Below are 27,235 nucleotides of genomic sequence, written 5' to 3'. Positions count from 1 at the left end.
CCCTGGGTTGTGGGCTTCTTGATTTTTCAGCCTGCCTTCTGGGGGAGGGGCCTGCTGGCCGGTACTCAGGAAACCCTGTTTGGGTAGACTCTCTGTGTCCCTTGCGAGGGGGGATGGGGATGGGCACCCTGTGAGCCGGTATTTCCGGGCTTTTGTTCTCTGGCGGCTTTCCCTGGCGTTCTGCTGTGCGTCTTCTGAGAGTCAGAGCAGCAGTGGCCGTATCCTGGCCTCTGTCTCAGAGCTGAGAGATCGTAGTTCGCTCCCCACTGATGTTCTGGCCACTTTAACTCTGTTTCAATTGGTGCTGCTAAAAACCCTGCAGCGACCCGGGATGTGCTCCCCACAGCCTGTGTGCCACCCCTCACTTCCAGGGCCAGTAAGGCTCTGTCCTTTGTGCTTCTAACACTGCCCACTGCCCCCGGTTCCCACGTGCGCTCCCGAGCTCCCTGGTTCAGTCTGGTTCGCCTGTGCTCTGGAGCGCCAGTTTTCTGTCTGGTCGCACTTGCATTGCTGAGCTCTCGGTTTCACTCTAGTTCGAGTGTGTGGTCGGGAGCCTGTTTTCAGTTTGGACACAGGCGTTCCCAGGCTTACTGTCTCAGTCTGCTCTCTTGCGGGTGCTGGTCTGAGAGTCCAGCCCACCCCCCAGCACAAGGGGCTATTGCTTCCCGGCGCCTGAGCACAGAGGCTCCCTCCCCCTTCCCTTTATCTTCCTATATCTGTGCTCGGATTCACAGCTCCCCACTTCGTACCTCAATACTCAGCACTGAGATGTTCATTTGTAGGGATCCAGATGTATCTTCCTGTGTCTCAGGCTGATTCTGTGGGTGTTCAGAATGGTCTGGTAGATATCCAGCTCGACTCGGACCAGTTGAGAAAGGGTCGCCTACTCCTCCTCCATCTTTTCTCCTCCTTGCAGAAAGTGGTTGCCTTTCTGTTCATAGAGTTTCTGCTACTCTTTTCTTCATTCTCCAGTTGCATTCATAGGTATTCGGAATGGTTTGGTAGCTCTCTCGCTGAATTCCTGGGACCAGACGAACTTTAGGTCTCCTGCTCCTCCGCCATCTTGGAACTCCGAGCTGGAGCTCAACTCCTGTTTTAAACTGGGTTCCTTGCAGAAAGTGGTGGCTATTCTGTTCTTAGAGTTGCTGCTATTCTTTTCTTTATTCTCCAGTTGAATTTGTAGGTGTTCAGAATGGTCTGATAGCTATCTAGCTGCATTCCTGGGACCAGACGAAATTTAAGCCTCCTGCTCCTCCGCCATCCTAGAGATATAATTTCTTGAACACAGTTTGGCAGATACTAGAACGGTAACATCTAGCGATGGCCACAGATAAGGCCACATGCTCTTATATTGCTGGTGGGACTGTAAATTGTTACATCTGACTTAAATATGCTGATAATCTTTAGGAATCCATTCTATCACAAATAAGTAAAAGCATTGATCCTTTAAGTTATTTATTTATTTGAAAGAGAGAGAGAGAGACATGCAAGTGGGGGAGGGAGATGGACAAGGTCAAGCCAACTCCATGCAGAGCATGGGGCCGACCCCATCTGAGGTGGGTCTCAATCTCGGGACCCTGTGGTCATGACCTGAGGTGAAATCAAGAGTCAGATGCTTAAGCAACTGAGTCACCCAGGTGCCCCATGGTTTTTAAAGTAATTTTTTTAAAAAACAAAGTGGAAACAGATACATGCCCATCAGTTAGAAAATGGTTGAATGAATCATGGTACTCATTCATTCATAAGAATGGGTTAGATCTACAGGTATTGACACAGAAAGACATCTATGCTGTGTTCAGTGCAAAAACAAGTTGAGGAATGTGTCAAATAGGATTGATCGCATTTCTTAAAAAAGGAAGCAAACAACAATACTAATAAATAACATACATTAAAGAGGAAAAATTCTATATATGTGTGTGTATACGTTTGATAGGTATGTGGGATTGGAGAGAAACTGGGCAATCTCTTATATATGCTTCTGCATTCAATTTGTTACAATGTGTATTATTACTTACCTAATTAAAATAAGTAGAGGAACTACTCATCAACTTGAGTCAATTAATAGGCATATTTACTTCTAGTTTGAAATATTGGATCCCAGGGACCCATGTCTTCGTTACATTTATTAAGTAATATATAAAATGCTATGCATTAAGTTTAATTGATAATGATTATGATAGTGCAATCAACATAAAATAAATGAAAATCTGTTTTATTAACTCTTCTTCCCTCCCCACTCCCAACATGCTTGATCAGGACTAACATGAAGTCTAGGTGTCAGCAGAGAATTAAAACAACAATGATTAAAAATATGTGGAGACTGTTTAAAACTATGTTTGTGTTTCTAGGTATAGGTGGTATAATGAAATGAGTACAATTCAGTGAATTTTCATGTGAGCACCCTGTGTCACCCATACCCAGATCAAGAGACGTAACATTCTAATACTCCCTACTACCTCTTGCTTTTCTCTGTCTTCACCTCCGTACAGATTAACCAGCATTATGATTTCTAATATCATGGATTAGTTTTACCTGCTTTTTGACTTTATATAAATGGAATCATATAGTTTTTTTGTTCTTTTTTTTTTAAGTAGGCTTCATGCCCAGTGTGGAGCCCTAAGCAGGGCTTGAACTCACAACCCTGAGATAAAGACCTGAGCTGAGATGAAGAGTCGGACGCTCAACCAGCTGAGCCACCCACACGCCCCAAGCTTTGAAAATCTTTTATTTACAACCTTCCCACTCAAAAGAAGAAAATGACTTTTAAAAATGTACTTTATTTATTCAATAAGTATTTACTGGAGATTATCACCAAGTTGTCCCTTCATGTGAACTTAATGGATTCTTACATTAATGAGAAACAAATTATCAAAACTATGGGTAAAACTGAGCCTAATATGTGTAATTCAGTTCCTGGAGCCCTATGTTTAATATGATTTTACTTCATTCAGCAAATATGTACTGTTTATTACATGAAAAGCATTATAGGGAGAAAAGAAAAGAGAGATGTACCAGACATAGTGCTTGATGTCAAAACATGTTAAAAAATTCTGCAAAATATTTCCCTATTTAAAAAAAAAAAAACAAACCCACAAACCTAGACATCCACCCCTTCATCAGCCTTCTCTACATTAAATGAAATGTTCACATATGGTATCCTTCCCACAAAATTACACCAACAGCTTTTTCGGACCATAGGCTTCCTGCCAGCCTTCCTAAAAGTCCTGGAAACTCACGGTCTTACTCTCATAACCATTCTCCCTTCTTCCACCCTTTCAGGTGTATCACTGCACAAACTGAATCTTTACTTCTCCCCTCCCTTCGCATTGAAACCAGAAAATCTTTTTCTAACGACTACAGTTCTGATGTCGGCATATTCTTTTTATTTTTCCCACTTCTAGCTCCTTGTTTTCCCTTCTGATTAGGCCTTTTCTTCCAGGTTGCTCTTCGTTCCTCCTCCTGCCCAACCCCCTCTGCAATGATGGTCCACTCCTCTTCCACACAATACCAGGGGCATAAAGGACCAAGGCGGGGTCTATGCAAGCACGCACCCTAGACATAGAGCTCAGTGCCCAACACACAGTAGGGATTCAGCAAGGAAATGCTTAATTGGTCTTTCACTTTTTCTACTTTCTTTAACTACCTTCTAACTGAATTCCACTCTGATTCCAAATCATGTCTTCCGCATAGCCAAATTCAAACATCTTTTTTGCCTTAGGTATATACTAATCTTTCTACTTCATTTGACACTGTTATTATATGCCATCCTCCAAATTAAGTTGGTCCAGATTTAAATAGTTTTGTAACATCTTAAAAACACACAAGAAACAAGGCAAGCCGCTATAGGATAACACTTAACTAGAATTTCTAAAACAAAAGAAAACAAAAAACTCAAAACACGAACGAGAAGACAGACACTCCAGTAGAAAAAAAAATGGAAAACGACTTGAACAGGCATTTCACATGAAAAGATCTTCAAATTTACCATAATATATGCAAAGATGTTCAACCTTATTAATTAGAAACAAAATAGAAAAGAAATCCACAATGCAGTACCACTACATGCCTACAAAATGACTAAAATGAAAAAGATAGGCAACACTAAGTGCTAATGAGAACGTGGAGCAATTGGAAACCTTACATGTTGCTGGCGGGAATATAAATCAGTACAACCACTTTGGAAAACAGGTTGGAAACCTCTACAAAAGTGAAATATATGCACACCTTATAATCCAGCAATTTCCATTAAGTATATAGCCAACAGAATGTATATATATGTTGACCAAAAAACATAGTGTTCATAGGAGCACTATTCTTAGCAGAAAAAAACAACCTAAATGTCCGTCAACTTAAGAAAAGATAAGTAGTGGGGCACCTGGGTGGCTCAGCTGGTTAAGCGACCGACTCTTGATTTTGGCTCAGGTCATGATCTCAGGGCCGTACGATTGAGCCCCAGAGTTGGGCTCCACGCCAAGTGTGGAGCCTGCTTCGGATTCTTTCTCTCCCTCTGCCCCTCCCCCACTCATGCTCTCTCTTGCTCTCTAAAAAAAAAAAAAGAAAGAGTAGATAAATAGTGATTTATTCATGCAGTGGAATACTGTATAGCAATAAAAATGAACTACTGCCACATGCGTTAACGTAGATGAATAACAAGTTAAATGTAATCTTGATAAGAAGGCCAGAAGAAAAGTATAAACTGTGTGATTCCACGGGGTGCCTGGGTGGCTCGGTCGGTTAAGTATCTGACTCTTGTCCCACCTTGGGCTCCACGCTGGGCATGGAGCCTACTTAAAAAAAAAATTCAAGTCTCTGTCATCAAGACAGTCTTTTCAATGGAAGAACTGCATTCGTTGTCTTAAGCATTTGGGACGTAATAACCTTTAAAAAAAATCAGTTGGTTACTAAATGCTTTTCTCCCTTCTTCCCCAGTGGAATGAAACAGTTGAGCTTTTTCGAGCTAGGATGCCCTTACGGAAACATCGCTGTCGTTTCAAAAGTTATGAACGTTGCTTCACAGCGGCCGAAGCTGTGGATTGGCTGCATGAGCTGTTGAGGTGCAGTCAGAACTTTGGCCCCGAAGTGACCCGCAAACAAACTGTACAGCTGCTGAAAAAGTTCCTCAAGAATCATGTTATTGAAGACATCAAGGGAAAATGGGGTCAGGAAGATTTTGAAGACAATCGTCGCTTGTACAGGTAAGGGTGACAAGTAGACGCTGAAGGGGAGGACTACGGGAAGGATGACTGCATTTGTTCCGTCTCTTGAAACTTCCTCATGTGGAATAATCTCTCTTGTCCAGTGGAGTGATGCTCACACTTGTGATTTGTTGAGTGAAGAGCCACGTGTTGTTACAATAAAACCTATTGTGATGTTCTTGGGTCTGTAGCGCGCCCCCCTGGCCGTGTTTGGTTGCAGTGACTTTTCAGAAAAGGACATGTGTTCATGTGTTTTGCACACCTGGGAAGATGGAGAATCTGAAAGAGTGAAAGAGCAGCTCTGGGGTGGGCCTTTCTAGCAGAGAGAAGGGGTGTATTCAGGGTAGTGGCAGAGCGGGTCTGATTTTTAAGCAGATCTCGGGGCCTGTATGAAGAATTGTGCTAGAATTCCCTGATGTCTCTTTTGAAACTTGGCGATGTATGTCTGCTGTCCTCCAAATGTTTTTGCTCATGTTTTAGTGCTATTTTGTGATTGGACACTTGCCACCCGATAATCCAAGGAAAATATGCGTGTCTCTCTGCTCAGACTTTGCTTTTCACTATATGCTAGGCTGTTTTATTGCTGGAGGTGGGGGGGGAGCTACCTAAGCTTCAGGGACTGGGGGGATATGAAAGAGGAATGAAGCTGCACATGTCCTGAGAAGAGGAAGTGTTGAGTTATTGACAAGAGGCCCACCAGAGGGCTGAGAACCTGAAGAGGGTTAAAAGAAAAATGGAGAATATGGACCCTTAACATTTGCTTTCTTTTACTCTGAAAGAAAAATGAGGAATGCTCTTACAACGCATTTAGTGAAGCAGTTTGGGGCCACTGAAACCCATGGCTTTGAGCAGAGAAAACCTGTCTAAACCTACCTGAACCATTTCTTTGGCTCCTTTGTGGAATAGCTGCCAGGAAAGGTTGCAGAGCAGTGTGAGGGTAACCTCCAGCACCAAGGCTAAGACCAGACATTGCTGCATGTTTAGCATTGAACTTCTTTATAGAATTTCATTGGCAGTCTCTGGCTTCCAGATATCAAGGTTGTCATTGGGGCAATTAGTTGTCTCTTCATTCGGCAGTTATTTCTGGCTTACTCATCCAACTTTTAATTAGGATTTTGGGGTGATTTTAGCTTATTCTGAGACCAGAGTGTTTGTTAGCATTGGGCAGTGGGGACTCTAGCCCCAGTTCTGCATGCCACATACTTTATTGGGAATTCGCAAGTGATTATTTCTCTTGGGAAACTGTAATTGCTTGTACCCCATCACAACTTAGCTAGAACACTTCTAAAAAATTCTCTGGATGAGTAACTTCCAATCTGTTCTATTGTGACCTTAAATGGGGTAACACCCATTGCGTCCCAGGAGGCTGTCAGAGTCCTCGGGAGAGGGAGATGGGAGCGTGCTTTAGGAGCCGGCCATCCAGCACTGACTGTCAGAGCATGCTTCATGTCACCATGAAGACTTCATCGTGTGTCCCCCTTTAAAACACCAAGTGCACAGGCAGATTACATTTGTCTATTAAATGGTGATTTTCCCTTTACTTCCTGTAATACCTGTGAATCATAAAAGGAGCAGTATTTTCTTCCATTATTTACCACCTGAAAACGCATCGCTTCGCATTTTCCTGAGTGAAAGCTCTATAAGCTAACTACTGATGTTTGCCAGTTTCTCACATTAATCTGGGATGAATCTATGTAGATATGTAAATCACTTGTTAGGAGCATGTGCCTTGAGTTGAGAATGAGCTAATGAGTGCGGAGGCAGCTGTTGGACGCGTGCAGCTTCCGGGCCAGGTGCTCAGGATCCTCACACCTGTGTGCTGGGGCTCCAAGCAAGAGTGGGGGTGGGCCGTGCTGGCTGCTCTCCTTCCAGCTGCTGTCCTGGTAGAATAGGACTGCAGCCACATTATAAAGGAAGCAGACGAGTGAGATTAGGACCTAGAGGCAGGTTAGATTTAAAAATAGATGGAGGGCCAGTAAGGTAGAGAAATTCCAGAACATGCTTTTAAATATCAAGCTTTATGGGGGGGGTGCTTTATAAGTAGCAGCAAAGAGGCTTGGAATGGCCAGCCGAGTGCTCTTGCTGGCAAGTAAGGAACTCACGTATTCAAGGACCTATGATGTGCTGACATGTCACATTATCGTCATTTCATGCAACATCTGTTGATGTAGTTGCATTTTCCTAATTTTAAAGATTAGGAAGTTAATAAGGCCAAAATGATTCACTTCGCCAAAGTCCCTCAGCTGGATTAAAAAAAATGAGCCCTGACCAAGAAGAGTCAAGATTTGAATGGAGACATTTGTGTCTGAAGCCTTGCTCTTATAGTATGCTATATCGCCTCCATTTCCACAACACGAGGTGGACTTAACTTATTAGATAAATTAATGATTGAATGAGTAAATGCACAATAATGAACAAGAAATATTTGGTGTGGCCAACATGTGTTTATATATTTAAGAATTCCAGTGATGTTTTAAGTACTGGGTGATACATTAAATGACCAGCCGTGTTCAAGAAGTTGTCAAATAAGGAAGTAAGGTAAATATAATTAACCTAAGCACTTACAAATATAGCAGGGGGCGGTGGTTTCTTGGGTCTATGAGTTAAAGAAAGCTATATGAAATACCAAAGGCTCATAGAGCATTTTTTAAGGACAGAAAATACACACACACAGACATGCACAGTATATGTTGGAGAATTTTGTAAGAGAAATTATGAGTTAAGCTTTCATTTTGGATTATGTCCAATCTTATTTCATATGTATCATATTTCTTCTGTGAAATATGTGTCATATTTCTTCTGTGACTACATTTATATTTGTTAACCATGATTTTTTTCTCAAGAATCAAAGAGATAAGTATAGAAAATAGAAGGAAATAGTGAATTTTAGTGTTAAAGAAAGGAAAGCAATATCCCCGTATCTAAATGTCCATAATAGTGAGAGAATTTGCAGAGAAGTACCCAGAGCCAGTTACGGAATCACGTCTTTCCTGTTTCTTGTGCCAGTGTCTGGAAAGTTCTAAATTTGCTGCTCCTGAACACTATTTTAGATTTCACCAAGGGTCTACATAGTTGAGCCAGATGCTGTCATCTGTGTCTAATAAAGTTTCCTGGTCCTACACCTCTGATGGGGAGAGGCAGTTATGTGTATTTGTATAAGAAGTTTTAGTTATGAAGCAGTTTCCCTTCCATGGTCTCATTTGATCTTCATGGCAATCCTGCGAGGTGGGCAGGGTGGATATTTCATCCAAAGAGAACCAGATGCTTTTCTCTTTGAAACATCTAAACCCAAATACCAGGAATGTTCTAGTTAAGGAAATTCCATGCTGATCACTGAATCTGTCCATTTATGTATGTGAACAGGCAGTTATATAGTATTTAAACCTATTGTAATGGGTTACATAAAAATTGAAGTGCCACTAATGATAATTGTTTGGATGATTCAATGAGGAAAGCATTTGGCCTGCCCTAGATCTTTAGGAGGTGAGATCTTTAGGTGTCTGGTGAGACCCCTAGGCCCTTGACCTGCTCTCATTACTGATGCTAGCTCGCTCTGGTGGATAGTTGTAATTGGGAAGGTGTTTGCAGTTCACAGATAGGAATTCACGGGCTTAGGTTTAGTGGTTGAGATCCGATATGTAGAGAACCATTTTCTTTTTATTTTCCCAACTCTCCCTGTTTCCTTTCTCTATTTCCTTCTTTTTCTTTCTGTGTTACTACCTCTTGATGTATATTTCTGTTATGTTCCTACTTTTTACTTTTTTCTCTTCACTTCCCTCTTTCTTTCTGTTCCCTTTCCCTAATATTTTTTTTTCTGTCCCATTTCCAACATATTGATTTTAATTTGAAACTAGAAGTTGTTACACAGATATTGTCAGCTCTACTGAATAATGTTATTTTCACATTCTTAATTTAAGAAGCAAGAATAATGCTGCCCAGTTTTAAGACTTCCATATAAAGCCAAAATAATCGAGACCGTGGTGTTGGTGAAGGGATAGACACTTAGACTGGAGGCACAGAATTGCTGGTCCAGAAACGCACACAAATATGGCCAGTTGATTTTTGAGAGAGGTGTAAAAGCAACTTAAAGGAAAAAGAGTAGTCTTTTCAGCAAATGGTGTTAGAACAATTGGGTGCATATCCTCTGCAAAAAAATGAACCTCAAATGTAAACTACATACTTTATGCAAAAGTTGATTCAAAGTGAATCATAGATTTAAAAGTAAGACTATAAAAATTTTAGAGAAACAGCAAAAAATCTTTATGCCCTGGAGTTAAGCAAAGAGTTCTTATTCTTAGACATGACACCAAAAGCATGATTCATAAAGGAAAAAACATGATAAATTGAACTTCATCAAAATTAAAAGCCTTTGCCATGTGAAAGACACAATTTTTAAAAAATATTTTATTTATTTATTTGAGAGAGAGAGAGATCGAGCAGGGGGAGGGGCAGAGGGAGAGGGAGAAGCAGACTCCCCGCTGAGCAGGGAGCCCAATGCAGTACTTAATCCCAGGACTCTGGGATCATGACCTGAGCTGAGGTCAGATGCTTAACTGACTGAGCCACCCAGGCACCCCTGAAAGACACTGCTAAGAACATGAGAAGACAAGGTACAGATGGGGAGAGAATATTTGCAAATCACATATATGACAATTGACTGATCTCAAGAATATGTAAAGAACTCACAAAACTCAACAGTAAGAAGACAGCCCAATTAAAAAATGAACAGAGTACTCACTTGGAAAGTTGTTTAACAAGATTAACACTAGGGAAATGCAAATTAAAACCATGATAACATACTACTATGTGTCTATTGCAATGGCTAAAATAAAAATACTGAGAATATCAGGAGCTAGAGAGGATGCAGAGCAATTGGCAATCTCATCTGTTGCAGGCAGGAAGCTTGGATTGACTGTCACTTCGGAAAGCAGCTTGTCATTTTCTTTTAGAGTTGAGTATGTACTTACATATGACTCAGTATTCCCCCTCAGCATTTACCCTGGAAAAATGAAAACCTATTTTCACCCAAAAACCTTGTACGTGAGTACTGATAGCCGCTGTATTAATAATTGCCCGTAGCTGGGGCACCTGGGGGGCTCAGTCGTTTAAGCGTCTGCCTTCAGCTCAGGTCATGATCTCCAAGTCCTGGGATCAAGACTGACTATAGGCTCCCTGCTCAGCCGGGAGTCTGCTTCTGCCTCTTGCTCTGCTCGCACTACCCCCCCACCTGTTTGTGCTCTCTCTGTCTCTCTCTCTCTCTCAAATGGATAAATAAAATCTTTTTTAAAAAAATAACAATTGCCAGTAACTGAAGACAAACCAGATGTCTTTCCATGGGTGAATGGATAAACATTTTACATCTATACAATGGAATGCCATGGTGTGCACAGGGTGAGTAGGGTGGGGTGACTATAAAGTCAGAGGAGGAGGCTTGGGGAATTATGGAACTGTTCTGTTTCCTGATTGTGGTGGTTATACAAATGAATATGCGTGTTAAAATTGATAGACTTGTGTACCAAAACAAAAAAAAAGGATCAATATTACTATATGCTAAAAACAATTTTTTTAATGCTGGAGATTTGAAAGTCTGTTTGTAACTCTGGCAAAAAAAAAAAAAATAAGAATTTACATTGTTTAGGTATGCGGCTCTTAAGTCACGTTCTGTAGCCCTGGGAGCATTTTTTTCATTATCCTTTTGAAGGGAACAGTTTCAAGACCCTCACCTTCAAGTTAATGGACCATTTGCTCCCTCTAGTGGGCATCCTTATTTTTATTGTAAATTGAAAATACGTGTGTGTGGCAAGGGGGTGGGATTGTTTTTCTTTTGTTTTTATTCTTTTCATCACATCCTGGGTTGTTGTTCTGTGATAGTTGGATATGTTTCTTAGTCTTTATAGGCATCAGTTTTTCATCTATAAAATGATAAGGTGGCCTAGATCTTTAAGGACTTTTAAAATTCTAAACGTTTATGGTTCCAAATATTGAGTACATATCACGTGTGTTTGTCAATCTAAGGCAGTGAAGGAGATAAAAAAGAAATATAACGTGATTCTTTTCTTCCCTAACTTGGCGTTCTCTTGAGAGATAGAGTATATGTATATGACAAAGATAAGTAGCAGAACCAACATGTTATTTAATTAATTAACCTAAATATACTGGAACAAATAATAAATTAGAGATGCTACACTGAAAGTTCTTGGGTTGACACATCTATTTTGTTTGAGTGACATAGTGTTTTTAGTCATTGAAATTTTTTCCCATGTCATTTTTATTTTTCAATTTTGGGTATTTTGTGAAGATAATACTTTAAAATTTATTTACAAAGTATAAAAGAGTACATGCAATGAAAAGTCTACCTTTCCCCTCTCCCCTCTAGCTACCCAATTCCTTTCCTTGGAGGCTCCTAATATTAATAGGTCTAACACAGTGTCTTAAAAAATTGTGAACCCAAAGGTCTTTAGATGGGGCAGATCCACTGCAGGTGCCAGACCTTCCACTGTTCCCTTACATTATACCAGACCGTACTATGACTTTTTGTCTGCCTGGCCAGTGCAGGAATTGTGTGGATTTGGTGTGGACTGGAGTGTTTTGAGACCTCATGGAGTAGGAGTTGGAGGATTTCAACCTGGGTCCTGAGAATGTGATAGGATCTGGATAATGAGAGGGGATGGGAAGGGAGAGGATATTTCAGGTGGCAAGACAGAGGCTCTCGGTCAGAAATGCATTAAGTGGGCTGTACTGGGAGAGGAGAGGAGACTGGTCAGGCTGGAGAAGTTTTAGGTAAGGAAGTCATGGGGATAAATTTGGTGCAATTTCTTAAATATCTGGTTGTGGATAGACTTTAGTTTTTTGAATTTATCTTTAATTGAAGTAATATTATATAATATTATGATATATATTGTTATGTTAGTTTCAGGTCAATCACACAGTGATTTGACAGTTATATGTATTTCAAGATCCTTACCACAATTAGTATAGTTACATCTTTCACCATACAAAGTTATTACAATATTATTAAATTTCCTGTGCTATACTTTTTATCATCATGACTTATTTATTTTTTAACTGGAATTTTGTACCTCTTAATCTCTTTTACATATTTCACCCGTTTCTCTCCCCTCGCCCCTCTGGCAAGCACTGGTTTGTTCTTTGTATTTATGAGTCTATTTTTGTTTTTGTTGTTCATTTGTTTTGTTTTTAGACTCCATATATACGTGAAATCTTATGGTATTTGTCTTTCTCTGTCTGATTTATTTCACTTACCATTAATACCCTCTAGATCCATCCATGTTCTTAAAAATGACAAGATTGCATTTTTTTAGTGGCTGCTAATATTCCATTCTATCTATCTGTCTATCTACCTCACATCTTCTTTATCCATTCGTCCATTGATGGACACTTGCATTGCTTCCATATCTTGGCTATTATAAATAATGCTTCTAGAAACATAGGGGTACATATATCTTTTCAAATTAGTGTTTTTGTTTTCTTCAGGTGAATATCCTGAAGTGGAATTACTGGGTCATGTGGTAATTTTTTTTTTTTTTTTTTGAGATAACTTCATACTGATTTCCACAGTGCCTGCATCAACTTACGTTCCCACCAGCACTGCATGAGGGTTCCCTTTTCTCCACATTCTTACCAACACTTGTTGTTTTTTGTCTTTTTGATTCTAGCCGTTCTGATTGGTGTGAAGTGGTATCTCATGGTTTCGATTTGCATTTCCCTGATGTTGAGGGATGTCGAGCGTCTTTCCCTGTGTCTTTTGGCCACCAACATGTCGTCTTTGGAAAAATGTCTATTCAGGTCTTCTCCCCATTTTTTAATTGGATTATTTGTTTTTCTGCTGTTGAGTTGTAGAAGTTCTTTATGTATTTTGGATATTAACCCCTTATCAGATGTCATCATTTGATATATATGGAAAAGGCCACTCACTGAGAGTATTGATGATGGCTCTGTTGATGGTTTCCTTCTCTGTGCAAAAGCTTTTTAGTCTGATGTAGTCTCAATAGTTTATTTTTTGTTTTTGTTTCCCTTGCCTGAGGAGACATATCCATAAATATTTTATATTAAAATATAAAATTATATTATTTTATTTTAAAGAACATATTTTGTTCTTTAATCCTTACCCAAGTTTCTTTCCTATGAATTCATGATGCCTCATGATTATCATTAATAGAGAATGGAGCTTCATCATTTGAGAATCCGGAAAAATCAGGGAACATTGCTCATTGAATGCTCCCCTGAGAAGAAGAGAAAGCTTTTTTGGCCAGAGCAGGTAGATTGAACTGGAGTGGTTCTTAAATACTGTTCACTTCCAAACAAAATGATAAAGATTACATAGTCATCAAACAGATTTTCTCAGTTAACTCTATGCCACAAGTCCTGCGAGGAGTGGGGACTTGCCTTGAGATGCAGGCTTTGAGAGTAGACTTGTGAAAGCTGTGGAAAACTGGGACGTACCCCTCTCTGAATTTGATAAGCTTGTAAACTAGGAGTGGGAGAGGCCAGAAAGGTGTTTTATGGGAGTGTCAGAAAGCAAAGTCTGTCTCAGCATTTTTATGTACCCAGCGTCCGGTCAGCATTTCACTTGATTAGTACATTCTGGCTTTTTCTTAGCGCTGTTTGTTAAGATCCTTGTTAATTAGATGCTCAGGTGTGCTGCTTCTCGCTGTCCTCCTCTTTTTGTTTCCTCTTCCCTCTCAGGCATCAAGGAGCCCCTACTATTTTGCCAGGCACAGCGCTAAATACTTTGGATGCACGACCCATGCTCCAAAGACTTCCAGTTTGATTAGGAGGACGGATAAATCAGAATTCATTGTCACAGATGCCATGATTAGGGTGTGCTGTAGGAGGACTGAGGACTCAACTCTGCTTGCGTAAGTCAGAGAATACTTTGCTCTAGAGGTGACACTTGGGTTCAGGCTTGATGTGGGTGTTTGCCAGGCAAAAAAGGGGAGAGAGGTCAGTCAAGGTGGAGGGAATTGTATCTAAAAGCAGTCATCATAAGTGAGCTTGGAGGATGTAAAAACTTGCAGGGTGTCATTGCATAGGGAGTGGTGGAAGATAAGGCTGGGAAAGAATTTGCTTTTATCTGTGTCCCGCATACCCAGCACAATGCCTACTATTCATTGAGACAGAAGTTCAAAGGTTAGTAAGCAAGGAGTTCCTTTTTTACTAGGATGGAGTTAAGCAATAATCACTCCACCTATTTCTGAGTTGAGAGTGGCTCATTCTTTTCCCACAACGAGTGAGCTGTAGTTAAGTATAATATGAAGTCAGTAATGGAAGTGCTGTAACAAACACACAGGGTTTGGGGTAAGGCAAGCCTGGGTCTGTGAGTCCAAGCTCTCTGAAAAGAGAAGGAGATGCGACTGTGGGGCTGGATATGAAAGGAAATTAGTGTTAGGGTTTGGGGTGCACCTGGAATGGATAAAGGAGAAGGGAGCAAGGGTTTGGGTGGGTCTTCAGACTCCAATGGAGTCTGACCTCTGGGAAAGACCACAAGGTGCAGTTCTGAGAAAGTGTTGCTGAGGCTGATGGGGAGTCCTTGGACAGCGTTTGCTTGCTAGAGGAATCCTGTTCTGGTAGAATTGGCTTGGCTCCAGTACCCACCATGTGCTCACCAGTATGCTGGAAGCATCATGGCGAAGTGTGAAAGATACAGTGGCTAGAGGCTGCAGGCTGTCCTGGAGCCTGCTGGCCTCTTGAAAGATGTGAACTGTGCACCTCCATGCTCGGCATAGTCCACCACTTGTGCTGCACACATCTGCTTCTCCACACATGCTCATGCGGCTTTCTTCCTGAGGCAAAATCCAGGAGACGGAAATCACTGGGTAGAATACATCCCCTCTTGCTGCAGCCCATCTCATGGCTGCAGCTGGTCCTCATCCTCTTTCTTCTCGATAGTCACCCTCAACTATCACCTTGGCTGGCTTTGGGTGGTTTGTCTAATAATGTGACTCCAAAGTTCATTCCTGAGAGTGTCTGAACTCTTGATAACCACACCCTGGTTAGCCTGATGTTTCTGTACATGCTTGTTCACGGTAACAGTGGGACAAAGAAGTATCAAAAGGTGGTACAGGTATTCCTGCCCTCATGGGGTAAGAGCAGCTTACCCTCCTGCGGGTCAGTAGCAGGTACTCCTGCCATGATAGCTGTCCCTCTTCTTGTCTGCTGCTCCCTACCACAAGGAGCCTAAAGTGCCCTTGCTATGTCTCCTGCAAGAATACTTGTGTCTCTTTTGGGTGCAGGTCCTCTAACTGCGGAGCAAAGAGTTGTGGGGATGGGTCACTGGGAGGGATGGTAAGTAGGGCTGTTCTTACTTACACTCCTGGATCCTAGGCTGTGTATTCTTGTGGATACAGGACCAGCACCATATAAAGTCCTCTGACTTAATTCATATACTATTCCATTGTCCTGTATGTCCATCTTGTCTCCAGTACAACACTTATCTTGATTACTGCAGATATATAATAATCCTTGAAATCAGTTAGTGTGAGTCCTCCAGTTTTGTTATTTTTCAAAATTAGTGGGGCTATTCTAGTTCTATTGCTTGTCCACATAAATTTTAGAACCAGTTTGTGTATTTCTATAAAAATTTCTGTTGAAATTTTCTGTTGAAAATTCAACAGAAAATTTCTGTTGAAAATTCCTCTAGCAAGCAACCGCTGTCCAAATTTCTGTTGAAATTTTCAATGAAATTGTGTAGAATCTGTAGATCAGTTTGGGGGTTGGCAAATTAACAAAATTGAGTCCTCCAAATCATGAACATGGTATAGTTCTCATTTCATTTAGGTCTTTAACTTCCCAGCTATGTTATGCGGCTGTGCGTGTACAGACAGTGCACAAATTTAGTTAGATTTAGATCTAAGTTGTTCATGTTTTTTGGTGCTACTGTAAATGGTGGTAGTTTTCTGTATAAATTAGCACATATCTTTATCTAAGCTATAGATATTTTATACATTTTCCTCTGTTGTAAATGGAATTTTTTTCCTAAGTAGTTATGTTAATAAGGTAGGAGTGTCTTTGAGATGGATCACATCTCTCCCCTCCTTAAAAATACTCTTTTGATCCTTTCACCATAATGGAATCTTTGTTTTTGTTCTGTTTGTTTGTTGTTTTATTTAAATTAAAGTTAGTTAACATATAGTGTAGCACTGGTTTCAGGAATAGAATTTTGTGATTCATCACTTACATATAATACCCTGTGCTCATCCCAATGAGTGTCCTCCTTAGTGCCCCATCACCCATTTAGCCCATTCCCTGCCCACCTCCCTACCAGGAACACTCAGTTTGTTCTCTAGTTAGGAATCTCATGGTTTCCCTCCCTCTCTGTTTTTATCTTATTTTTCCTTCCCTTCCCCTATGTTCATCTGTTTTGTTTCTTAAATTCCACATATGAGTAAAATCATAAGTCTTTCTCTGACTTATTTCACTTAGCATAATACCCTCTAGTTCCATCCATATTGTTGCAAATGGCAAGATTTTATTCTTTTTGATAGATGAGTCATATGCCATTATATATGTATAATATATATATATATACACACACACTACATCTTCTTTATCCCCGAATGGATAAAGAACCAATAAACATTGGTGTGCATGTGCCCCTTTGAATCAGCACTTTGTATCCTCTGGATAAATACCTAGAAATACAATTGCTAGATCATAGGATATTTCTATTTTTAACTTCTTGAGGAGCCTCCGTACTGTTTTCCAGAGTGGCTGCTCCAGTTTGGATTCCTACCAAGATTGTAATAGGGTTCCCCTTTCTCTGAATCCTCGTCAACATTTGTTGTTTCCTGTGTTGCTAATTTTAGCCATTCTGACCGGTGTGAGGTGGTATCTCATTGTGGTTTTGATTTGTATTTCCTTGATGATGAGTTATGTTGAGCACTTTTTCATGTGTCTGTTAGCCATCTATATGTCTTCTTTGGAAAAGTGTCTATTGATGTTTTCTGCCCATTTCTTAACTGGATTGTTTTTTTGGGTGTTGAGTTTGATAAGTTCTTTATAGATTTTGGATGGTAGCCCTTTATCCAGGATGTCATTTGCAAATATCTTTTCCCATTCTGAAGGTTGCCTTTCAGTTTTATTGATTGTTTCCTTTGCTGTGCAGAAACTTTTTATCTTGATGAGGTCCTAATTGTTCATTTTGCTTTTGTTTCCTTTGCCTCTGGAGATGTGTCTAGTAAGAAGTTGGTGTGACCGAGTTCAAAGAGATTGTTATCTGTGTTCTCCTCTAGGATTTTGATGGTTTCCTCTCTCACATTTAGGTCTTTCATCCATTTCGAATTAAGTTTTGTGTATAGTGTAAGAAAGTGGTCCAGTTTCATTCTTCTGCATGTGGCTGTCCAGTTTTCCTAATGCCATTTGTTGAAGAGACTATCTGTTTTCCTTTGGATATTCTTTCCTATTCTTTCCTGCTCTGTCAAAGGTTAGTTGGCCACAGAGTTGTGGGTCCATTTCTGGATTCTCTATTCTGTTCCATTGGTCTATATGTCTCTTTTTGTGTTAATACCATACTGTCTTAATGATTACAGCTTCGTCATACAGCTTGAAGTATGGAATTGTTATGCCTCCCACTTTGCTTTTCTTTGTCAACATTCCTTTGGCTATTCAGGGTTTTTTCTGGTTGCATACAAATTTTAGAATTGTTTGTTGTAGCTTTGTGAAAATTGCTGGTGTTATTTTGATAGGGATTGCATTGAACATGTAGAGTGCTTTGGGTAGAATAAACATTTTAACAATATTTGCTCTTCCAACCCATGTGCATGGAATTTTTTCCATTCTTTTGTGTCTTCTTCAATTTCTTTCATAAGTGTTGTATAGTTTCCAGCATACAGATCTTTTACCTCTTTGATAAGGTTTATTCCTAGGTATCTTATGGTTTTTGGTGCAATTGTAAATGGGACTGAGTCCTTGATTTCTTTTTCTGCTGCTTCATTATTGGTGTATAGAAATGAAGCAGATTTCTGTACATTGATTTTATATCCCACGACTCTTCTGAATTCATGTATCACTTCTACCAATTTTTTGGTGGAGTCTTTCGGGTTTTCTACATAGAGTATCATGTCTGTGAAGAGTGAAAGTTTGACTTTTTCCTTGCTGATTTGGATGCCTTTTATTTCTTTTGGTTGTCTGATTGCTGAGGCTAAGACTTCCATTACTATGTTAAAACAGTGGTGAAAGTGGACATCCCTCTCCTGTTCCTGACCGTAGAGGAAAAGTTCTCAGTTTTTCCCTTTTGAGCATGATATTAGCTGTGGGTCTTTCATAAATGACCTTTATGATGTTGAGGAATGTTCCTTCTGTACCTACTTTCTTAAGAGTTTTTATCAAGAAAGGATGCTGTATTTTGTCAAATGCTTTTTTTCTGCATCTCTTGAGAGGATCATATGGTTCTTGTCCTTTCTTTTATTAAAGTGATGTACCACTTTGATTGATTTGTGGATATTGAACCACCCCTGTAGCCCAGGTATAAATCCCACTTGATCATGGTGAATAATCCTTTTAATGCACTGTTGGATTCAATTAGCTAGTATCTTGTTGAAAATTTTTGCATCCATGTTCATCAAGGATATTGGTCTGTAATTCTCCTGTTAGCGGGGTTTTTGTCTGATTTTGGAATCGAGGTAATGCTGGCCTCATAGAATGAGTTTGGAAGTTTTCCTTCTATTTCTATTTTTTGGAACAGCTTCAGAAGAATAGGTATTACTTCTTCATTAAATGTTTGGTAGAATTCCCATGGGAAGCCAGCCAGTCCCAGACCCTTGTTTGTTGGGAGATTTTTGCTTACTAATTCAATTTCTTTGCTGGTTATGGGTCTGCTCAAATTTTCTATTTCTTCCTGCTTCAGTTTTGGTAGTTTATAGCTTCTAAGAATTTAACCATTGCTTCCAGATTGCCCAATTTGTGGGCTTATAATTGCTCATAATATTCTCTTATAATTGTATTTCTCTGGTGTTAATTGTGATCTCTCCTCTCTCATTCGTGCCTTTATTTATTTGGATCCTTTCTATTTTCTTTTTGATAAGCCTGGCTAGGCGTTTATCAATTTTGCTAATTCTTTTAAAGAACCAGCTCTTAGTTTAATTGATTTGTTCTGTTGGTTTTTGGTGGGTTGTTGTTGTTGTTGTTGTTTTTGTATCGTTTATTTCTGTTCTAATCTTAATTTTCCTTCTGCTGGTTTTAGGCTTTGTTTGTTCTTTTTACAACTCCTTTAGGTGTAAGGTTAGTTTGTGTATTTGAGACTTTTCTTGCTTCTTGAGGAAGGCCTGTATTGCTATATACTTCCCACTTATGACTGCCTTTGCTGTGTCTCACAGGTTTTCAACTGTTGTATTTTCATTTTCATTTGCTTCCGTGTATTTTTATTTCTTCTTCAATTTCCTGGTTAACCCATTTATTCTTTAGTAGGATGTTCTTTAACCTCCATGTATTTGTGATCTTTCTGAATTTTTTCTTGTGACTGACTTCAAGTTTTATAGTGCTGTGGTCTGAAAATATGCATGGTGTGATTTCAGACTTTTTGTATTGGTTGAGGCCTGGTTTGTGACCCAGGATGTGATCTATTCTGGAGACTGTTCCATGTGAACGTGAAATGCTCTGAGTATATCTATTAAGTCCAACTGGTCCAGTGTGTCATTCAAAGCCACAGTTTCCTTGTTGATCTTCCGCCTAGATGATCTGTCCATAAATTCCCCTACTATTATTGTATTATTATCAATGAGTTCCTTTAAGTTTGTTATTAATTTATATATTTGGTTGCTCCCAAGCTGGGGGCCTAAATATTTGCAATTGTTAGATCTTCTTATTGGCTAGACCCCTTTATTATGATATAGTGCCCTTCTTTATCTCTTATCAGTCCTTGGTTTAAAATCCAGTTTGTCTTGCTCAGAAATTAGTTACATTTCTGGGGGCGCCTGGGTGGCGCAGTCGTTGGGCGTCTGCCTTCGGCTCAGGGCGTGATCCTGGCATTCTGGGATCGAGCCCCACATCAGGCTCCTCCACTGGGAGCCTGCTTCTTCCTCTCCCACTCCCCCTGCTTGTGTTCCCTCTATCGCTGGCTGTCTCTCTCTAATAAATAAATAAATAAATCTTAAAAAAAAAAAAAAGAAATCAGTTACATTTCTATACACGAGCAATGAGACTGAAGAAAGAGAAATTAGGGAATTGATTCCATTTATAATAGCACTGAAAATCATAAGATATCTCGGAATTAACCAGGGAGGTAAGGGATCTATATTCTAGAAACTACAGAACACCGATGAAAGACGTTGAAGAAGACACAAAAGGATGGAAAAACATTCCATGCTTATGGATCAGAAGAATAAACATAGTTAAAATGTCTATGCTACCCAGAGCAATCTACACTTTCAATGCCATCCCGATCAAAGTACCAATGACATTTTTCAAAGAGCTGGAACAAACAAGCCTAAAATTTGTGTGGAACCAAAAAAGACCCCGCATCGCCAAGGAAATGTTGAAAAGGAAAAANAGCCTAAAATTTGTGTGGAACCAAAAAAGACCCCGCATCGCCAAGGAAATGTTGAAAAGGAAAAACAAAGCTGGGGACATCATGTTGCCGGATTTCAAGGTATACTACAAAGCTGTGATCACCAAGACAGCATGGTACTGGCACAAAAACAGACATATAGACCAATGGAACAAAATAGAGAACACAGATATGGACCCTCGGCTCTATGGCCGACTAATCTTTGACAAAGCAGGAAAAAACATTCAGTGGAAAAAAGGCAGTCTTTTCAATAAATCGTGCTGGGAAAATTGGACAGCTACATGCAAAAGAATGAAACTTGACCACTCTCTCACACCATACACAAAGATAAACTTCAAATGGATGAAAGACCTTGATGTGAGACAGGAATCCATCAAAATCCTAAAGGAGAACATAGGCCGCAACCTCTTTGACATCGGCCACAGCAACTTTTTTCATGACACATCTCCAAAGGCAAGAGAAACAAAAGAAGAAATGAACTTGTGGGACTTCATCAAGATAAAAAGCTTCTGCACAGCCAAGGAAACAGTCAAAAAAACTAAGAGGCAGCCTATGGAATGGGAGAAGATATTTGCAAATGACACTACAGATAAAAGACTGGTATCCAAGATCTACAAAGAACTTCTCAAACTCAATACACGAGAAACAAATAAACAAATCATAAAATGGGCAGAAGATATGAACAGACACTTTTCCAATGAAGACATACAAATGGCTAATGGACACATGAAAAAATGTTCAAAATCATTAGCCATCAGGGAAATTCAAATTAAAACCACACTGAGATACCACCTTACGCCAGTTAGAATGGCAAAGATAGACAAGGCAAGAAACAACAATTGTTGGAGAGGATGTGGAGAAAGGGGATCCCTCCTACATTGTTGGTGGGAATGCAAGTTGGTACAGCCACTCTGGAAAACAGTGTGGAGGTCCCTTAAAAAGTTAAAAATTGAACTACCCTATGACCCAGCCATTGCACTACTGGGTGTTTACCCCAAAGATACAGACGTAGTAAAGAGANGATTGACAAGGCAAGAAACGACAAATGTTGGAGAGGATGTGGAGAAAGGGGAACCCTCTTACACTTTTGGTAGGAATGCAAGCTGGTACAGCCACTTTGGAAAACAGTGTGGAGGTCCCTTAAAAAGTTAAAAATAGAGCTACCCTATGACCCAGCCATTGCACTACTGGGTGTTTACCCCAAAGATACAGACGTAGTAAAGAGAAGGGCCATATGCACCCCAATGTTCATAGCTGCATTGTCCACAATAGCCAAATCATGGAAGGAGCCGAGATGCCCTTCAACAGATGACTGGATTAAGAAGCTGTGGTCCATATATACANAATTAGCCAACCTTTGCAGCGACATGGACGGAACTGGAGGAGATTATGCTAAGTGAAATAAGTCAAGCAGAGAAAGACAATTATCATATGGTTTCACTCATTTATGGAATGTAAGAAATAGCAGGAAGATCGGTAGGAGAAGGAAGGGAAGAATGAAGAGGGGTAAACAGAAGGGGGAATGAACCACGAAAGACTATGGACTCTGGGAAACAAACTGAGGGCTTCAGAGGGGAGGGGGGTGGGGGATTGGGATAGGCCAGTGATGGGTATTAAGGAGGGCACATACTGCATGGAGCACTGGGTGTTATATGCAAACACTGAATTATGGAACACTACATAAAAAACTAATGACGTACTGTATGGTGACTAACATAACATAATAAAAAAATAAAATAATAAAATATAATAAAATCTAGTTTGTCTGATATAAGGATTGCTACTCCAGCTTTCTTTTGACATCGTTAGCATGATAAATGGTTCCCTACCCCCTCATTTTCAATCTGGAGAAGTCTTAAATGAGTCTCTTATTAGCAGCATATTGGTTGGTTTTGTTTTGTTTTTTAATCCGTTCTGATACCCTGTGTCTTTTGATTGGAGCATTGAATCCATTTACATTTAGAATAATTATTGATAGATATTAATTTAGTCCCATTGTATTACCTGTAAAGTCACTGTTCCTGTAGATTGTCTTTGTTCCTTTCTAGTTCTTGTTGCTTTTGTTATCTCTTTTCCACTAAAACAGTCCCTTTTAGTATTTGTTGCAGGGTTGGTTTAGTTTACATGAACTCCTTTAGTTTTTGCTTGTCTTGGAAACTTTTTATCTTGCTTTCTGTTCTGAATGACAGCCTTGCTGGATATAGTATTCTTGGCTGCATATTTTTCCCACTTAGCATGTTGAGTATATCATGTCATTTCTTTCTGGCCTGCCAAGTTTCTGTGGACAGATTTGCTGCTAACCTTGTGCGTCTGCTCTTGTAGGTGAAGGACCTTTTGTCCCTAGTTGCTTTCAGAATTATCTCTTTATCTTGGTACTTTGCAAGTTTGATTGTTATATGTCTTGGTGTTGATCTGTTTTTGTTGATTTTGAGGAATGTTTTCTGTGCCTTTTGGATTTGAATGCTTGTTTTCTTCCCCACATTAGGGAAGTTCTCAGCTATAATTTGTTCCAATAAATCTTCTACCTCCTTTTCCTTCTCTTCTTCTGGGACTCCTATGATATGGATATTATTGCTCTTTGTGTAATTGCTGAGTTCCTTATGTATATTCGTGATCTAATAGTCTTCTTTCCCTCTTCAGCTTATTTTCCATAATTTTATCTTCTATATCACCTATCCGTTCCTCTGCTTCTTCCATTCCCATGTGATTACATCCAGTTTTGCATCTTAGTACATTTTTTATTTCAGCCTGACAAATTTTTAGGTCTTTTATCTCTGCAGCCAGGGTTTCTCTGGTGTCTTCTATGCTGCTTTCAAGCTAAGCTAGTATTCTTATGACTGTTGTTCTAAATTCTTGTTCAGATATATTGCTTATATCTGTTTTGAGCAAATCCCAGGCTGTGATTTCTTCTTGATCTTTCTTTTGGGGAGAATTCCTCCATCTTGTCATTATGTCTGGGTTTCTGTCTTTTGCATATTATGAAACTTATGTTTCCTGCTCCTGAGAGTAGTACTGTATTAAGAAGGGGTCATAGACTGTCCAGGGCCTGGCAATTAGAAACACTAGAAGTGTTTCTAGTGTATGCTGTGTGCCCTCTGCTGTTGTGTTTTGGCTGCTCTTTCCCAGAGGTCAGTCCTTTGCAGAGTTCCTCCTTCCTTGCAGTGGGGAGTATTTCGACCTTTAACTAGGTGTGCTTTGATTTGTTTAAGATAGTCTGATTAAAAAAAAAGAAAGAAAGAAAGAAAGCCTGATCTAAGAAAAAAGGAAAAGTAACAAAAAGNAGAAAGAAAGAAAGAAAGCCTGATCTAAGAAAAAAGGAAAAGTAACAAAAAGGAAATAAAAAAGTATAAGCCTGAATCTGAAGAAAAAGAAAGAAGGAAAAAAGAGAAAAGTGAAAAAAAAAAAGCCTGATCTGAAAAATGAGAAAAGAAACAAAAAAATGACAAATGAACACAAAACTATAAGACCGATTCCAAAAAAAAAAGAAAAAAATACAAAAATTCAAAATACAAAATACAAGAAAAAAGGAAAGGAAGAAACCTGGTCCTACTTCCACCAGAACTGAAGCTGATGCTTTGGAGCAGTCTATGATCAGCAGACTTGGTACATGCAGGGGCATGGCGGGGTGTGCGGTGGAGTGGGGAGCTGTTTTGGGCTTCTGAAGCAGAGGCCCAGCGCCTTGGCTCATGGTCAGACCTGCCCTAGTCAAGATGCCCCTGCTGGGCACATTGGGACAAGATTTGGTGTAAGCGACTCCAGCCTCCACTGGAGGCTGCTGTGTTTTCTGTGGTCCCACTGTGCAGGTGGGTGTGGGTGGGGGTGGTGGATGATGGTGAGAGAGGGAGGAGAACTCCTGGTAGCCACTGTTCAGGAGACCCTCCCAGAAAAGCAAACAGTCTCCCCTCCAGTGTCTCAGGCTTCTGTCAGATCCCTGCCCTTAACCTCTCTGCGGCCAGTGGCACAGTTTTCCCTGTGTTTTATCTTTGGCTTGGGGGCTGGGAATCAAAACTCCGTATCGTAAGGACCGGGCAGGTGCAGACCCGCTCCCCTCCCCTGGAGGAGAGCCTCGTGGGCTGCGCCAGGAACCATTCTGTCCCGGAAAAGCATTGGCTCGGAGCTCACATGGTGGCTGGAGTCTGGTGAGCACAGCAAAAAGCCATGACCTGATTTTCTGCCCCCTGCGTGCGCCTCTGTCCCCTGCTGGTGAAGAGCTGCTCAGTGCCTCCCCGGGGGCCTTCTGTCCTTGGAGAGGCAGAATACCCTCTTCCAAATGTACTCCAGGAAGCTATCTGTCCTGGTGCGACCCAGGGGATCCCTTCACCAGGGCCGATTGTGCAAACCTTCCATGCTGCTCTCTTCTCCCCCAACTCCCTCTCCCCCTGACTTCTCTCCATGGAAAGGGCTCCCTCCCCTCCCTGGCACTGTGGATTTTCTCTCCCCTCAAGTCCTGGCTCTGAACCTCACATCTGCCATGTTCTCTCCAGTTGTGCTGATTGTTTTCTTAATCCTCAGATCGATTCCCCGGTTGTCAAAATGATTTGTTGTTCATCAGCTGTGTTTGAGGAAGAAGGCTGGCTCAGGGTCCCCCTACTACTCTGCCATCTTGACTCCTTCTCTGCTAATGGAATCTTTACTCAGGTGGAATAAGCAACGATTTCTGAGCTCAGAGAGGTCAAGACTTCCTTAGTTTGGCAACTCTTTTCCAGCTTTTTCTTTTATTCTCCTTCCCTCAGACACTTTATGTTCCTGATACATCTTCAAACACTATAGTGAAATGTAATCATTTGCAGCTTTTCAGTATTTATGTGGTAAGGTATTATCTACCATCCCTGGTCTTGAACAATATGTCGAGTGGGTACAGAGCCCGATGGAACCCAGCAGATTGCTGGGTTTGCCCGACGCAGGGGTTTCTTGGGAACCAGTCTCAGAGAGGTCAGCTTCTATGATAATCACTCTCAGCCTGGCTTTTCTTCTGCAGAGGCTTAGGTTTAGGCAAGGAGGCAGGCTGGCAACAGCTATAGATGCTGCAGATTTCTGCTGATGCTAAAGAATTTTAGCATATATTGTGGGAAGAACTTTGTCTTTGCATTGTGTCATTATGACTCAAATTTATTAAGATTTATAAACTGTTTTCCTTGCAGTTTAGATACCTGAGAGTATTTTTTATTGATTGATTAGGTAATAAAGTCTAATTTGTTTCAAGTAAATTCATCAGTGAATGGTAATTTTGGAATGGTTTATATTATTTTATTTTATTAAAGATCTTATTTTTAAGTAATCTCTACACCCAGCATAGGGCTCAGGCTTACAACCCTGAGATCAAGAGTCACGTGCTCCATTGACTGAGCCAGCCAGGTGCCCAGGAATGGTTTATTTTTAATTGCTTTTTTTCTGACCAAAATTTGGCAATAGAGGTGGCAGTACAAGACCTGGATTGTTGTGTTGGATGATTAGCTGCGGTTGATTCCTTTTCTGGTCTCATTTTATTCAGCGTACAAGATCATTTCTAAGGGACTTTATAATTTTGGAATCCATAATCATAATGTTAGGATTTAACTTAGAATTCTAAAAGCAAAGACAATTGTAGTCCACTAGAGGGAGCTCTGCTCTTTTTAAATGTTCTCATTTGTATTTAAAAATTTATCTCCTACAAGAGCGTATACACTTTATCTGAATAATTTATATAAGAATAGAAAGTGAATACCTGTTTACTGACAATTTGCGTCTTCTCCAAGAGGTCATCAATATTCTGCCTTCTGTGTTAATCATGTCCTTGCTTCTCTTTATTGTTTTAATACTTAATGCTTGTATCCTTAAACAGTGTTTTGTTTTGGCTTCTGAATATTTTTCTCTATTTTGATCTTTATATAACACGTATCAAAGAGTATGTATTCTTCTCTGACTTGTTCTTTTATTTCTCATGATTTTTGAGATTCATCCATGTCGATGTGTAAATGGTTATGGAATTTTCTCAGCTACTTTATATTCTGTCAGTATAGCACAGTTCCATTTACCTGTTCCCACTGGCGATTTGCGTTGCTTTCGGTTCTTTGCTTTTATAAACAATGCTGCCATGAGCATTTATGGACATGTCTCCTTTTGCACACATGTAAGAGTTTCTTTAGGCTACCCAGAGTTACATAGAGTGGAATTAGTTTAGAGGATATTGCACGTTCAATTACTAGGTAACGCTAAACTGTTTTCCATAGTGGCTACACTAAGTTTTATATTTGATATTGACTGACTTAATTTTTTTCCCAATCTGGTAAGTGTGAGATGCTTGTGATGTTATTTGATTACTCGTGGATCAAGTGTCTTTTGTGTGTTTATTCATCATTTCTGTTTCCATATCTGGAGATGCCTGATTCATGTCTTTGGCCTTCTTCTATAGGATTTTTTTCTTATAAATATTTAGGAGTTTAAAAATATATATTCTGGATATTAATCCTTTTGTCAATTATTTGGATTGCAAAGATCTTGTATTTATTTCATTTTATTTATGGTGTCTTGACAAGCA

At 40.0% G+C, this 27,235-nt stretch overlaps 1 protein-coding gene across 2 annotated transcripts in view; it reads left to right on the top strand.

Annotated features, from left to right (window-relative positions):
• The window catches only part of DEPDC1B (DEP domain containing 1B), an 83,654-nt gene that overhangs the window by 9,081 nt on the left and 47,338 nt on the right, over positions 1 to 27,235 (top strand). For both annotated transcript variants that reach the window (XM_034656263.1, XM_034656262.1), the window contains exon 2: positions 4,930 to 5,195. In XM_034656263.1, coding sequence (XP_034512154.1) covers positions 4,930 to 5,195 — 266 coding nt within the window. The remainder of the gene's footprint in view (positions 1 to 4,929; positions 5,196 to 27,235) is intronic.

The sequence above is a fragment of the Ailuropoda melanoleuca genome, chromosome 3 (genome assembly GCF_002007445.2).
Source record: "Ailuropoda melanoleuca isolate Jingjing chromosome 3, ASM200744v2, whole genome shotgun sequence".
Taxonomy (NCBI): Eukaryota; Metazoa; Chordata; class Mammalia; order Carnivora; family Ursidae; genus Ailuropoda; species Ailuropoda melanoleuca.
The sequence above is the reverse complement of the archived record's forward strand: the minus strand, read 5'-3'. Positions and strand labels throughout refer to the sequence as shown.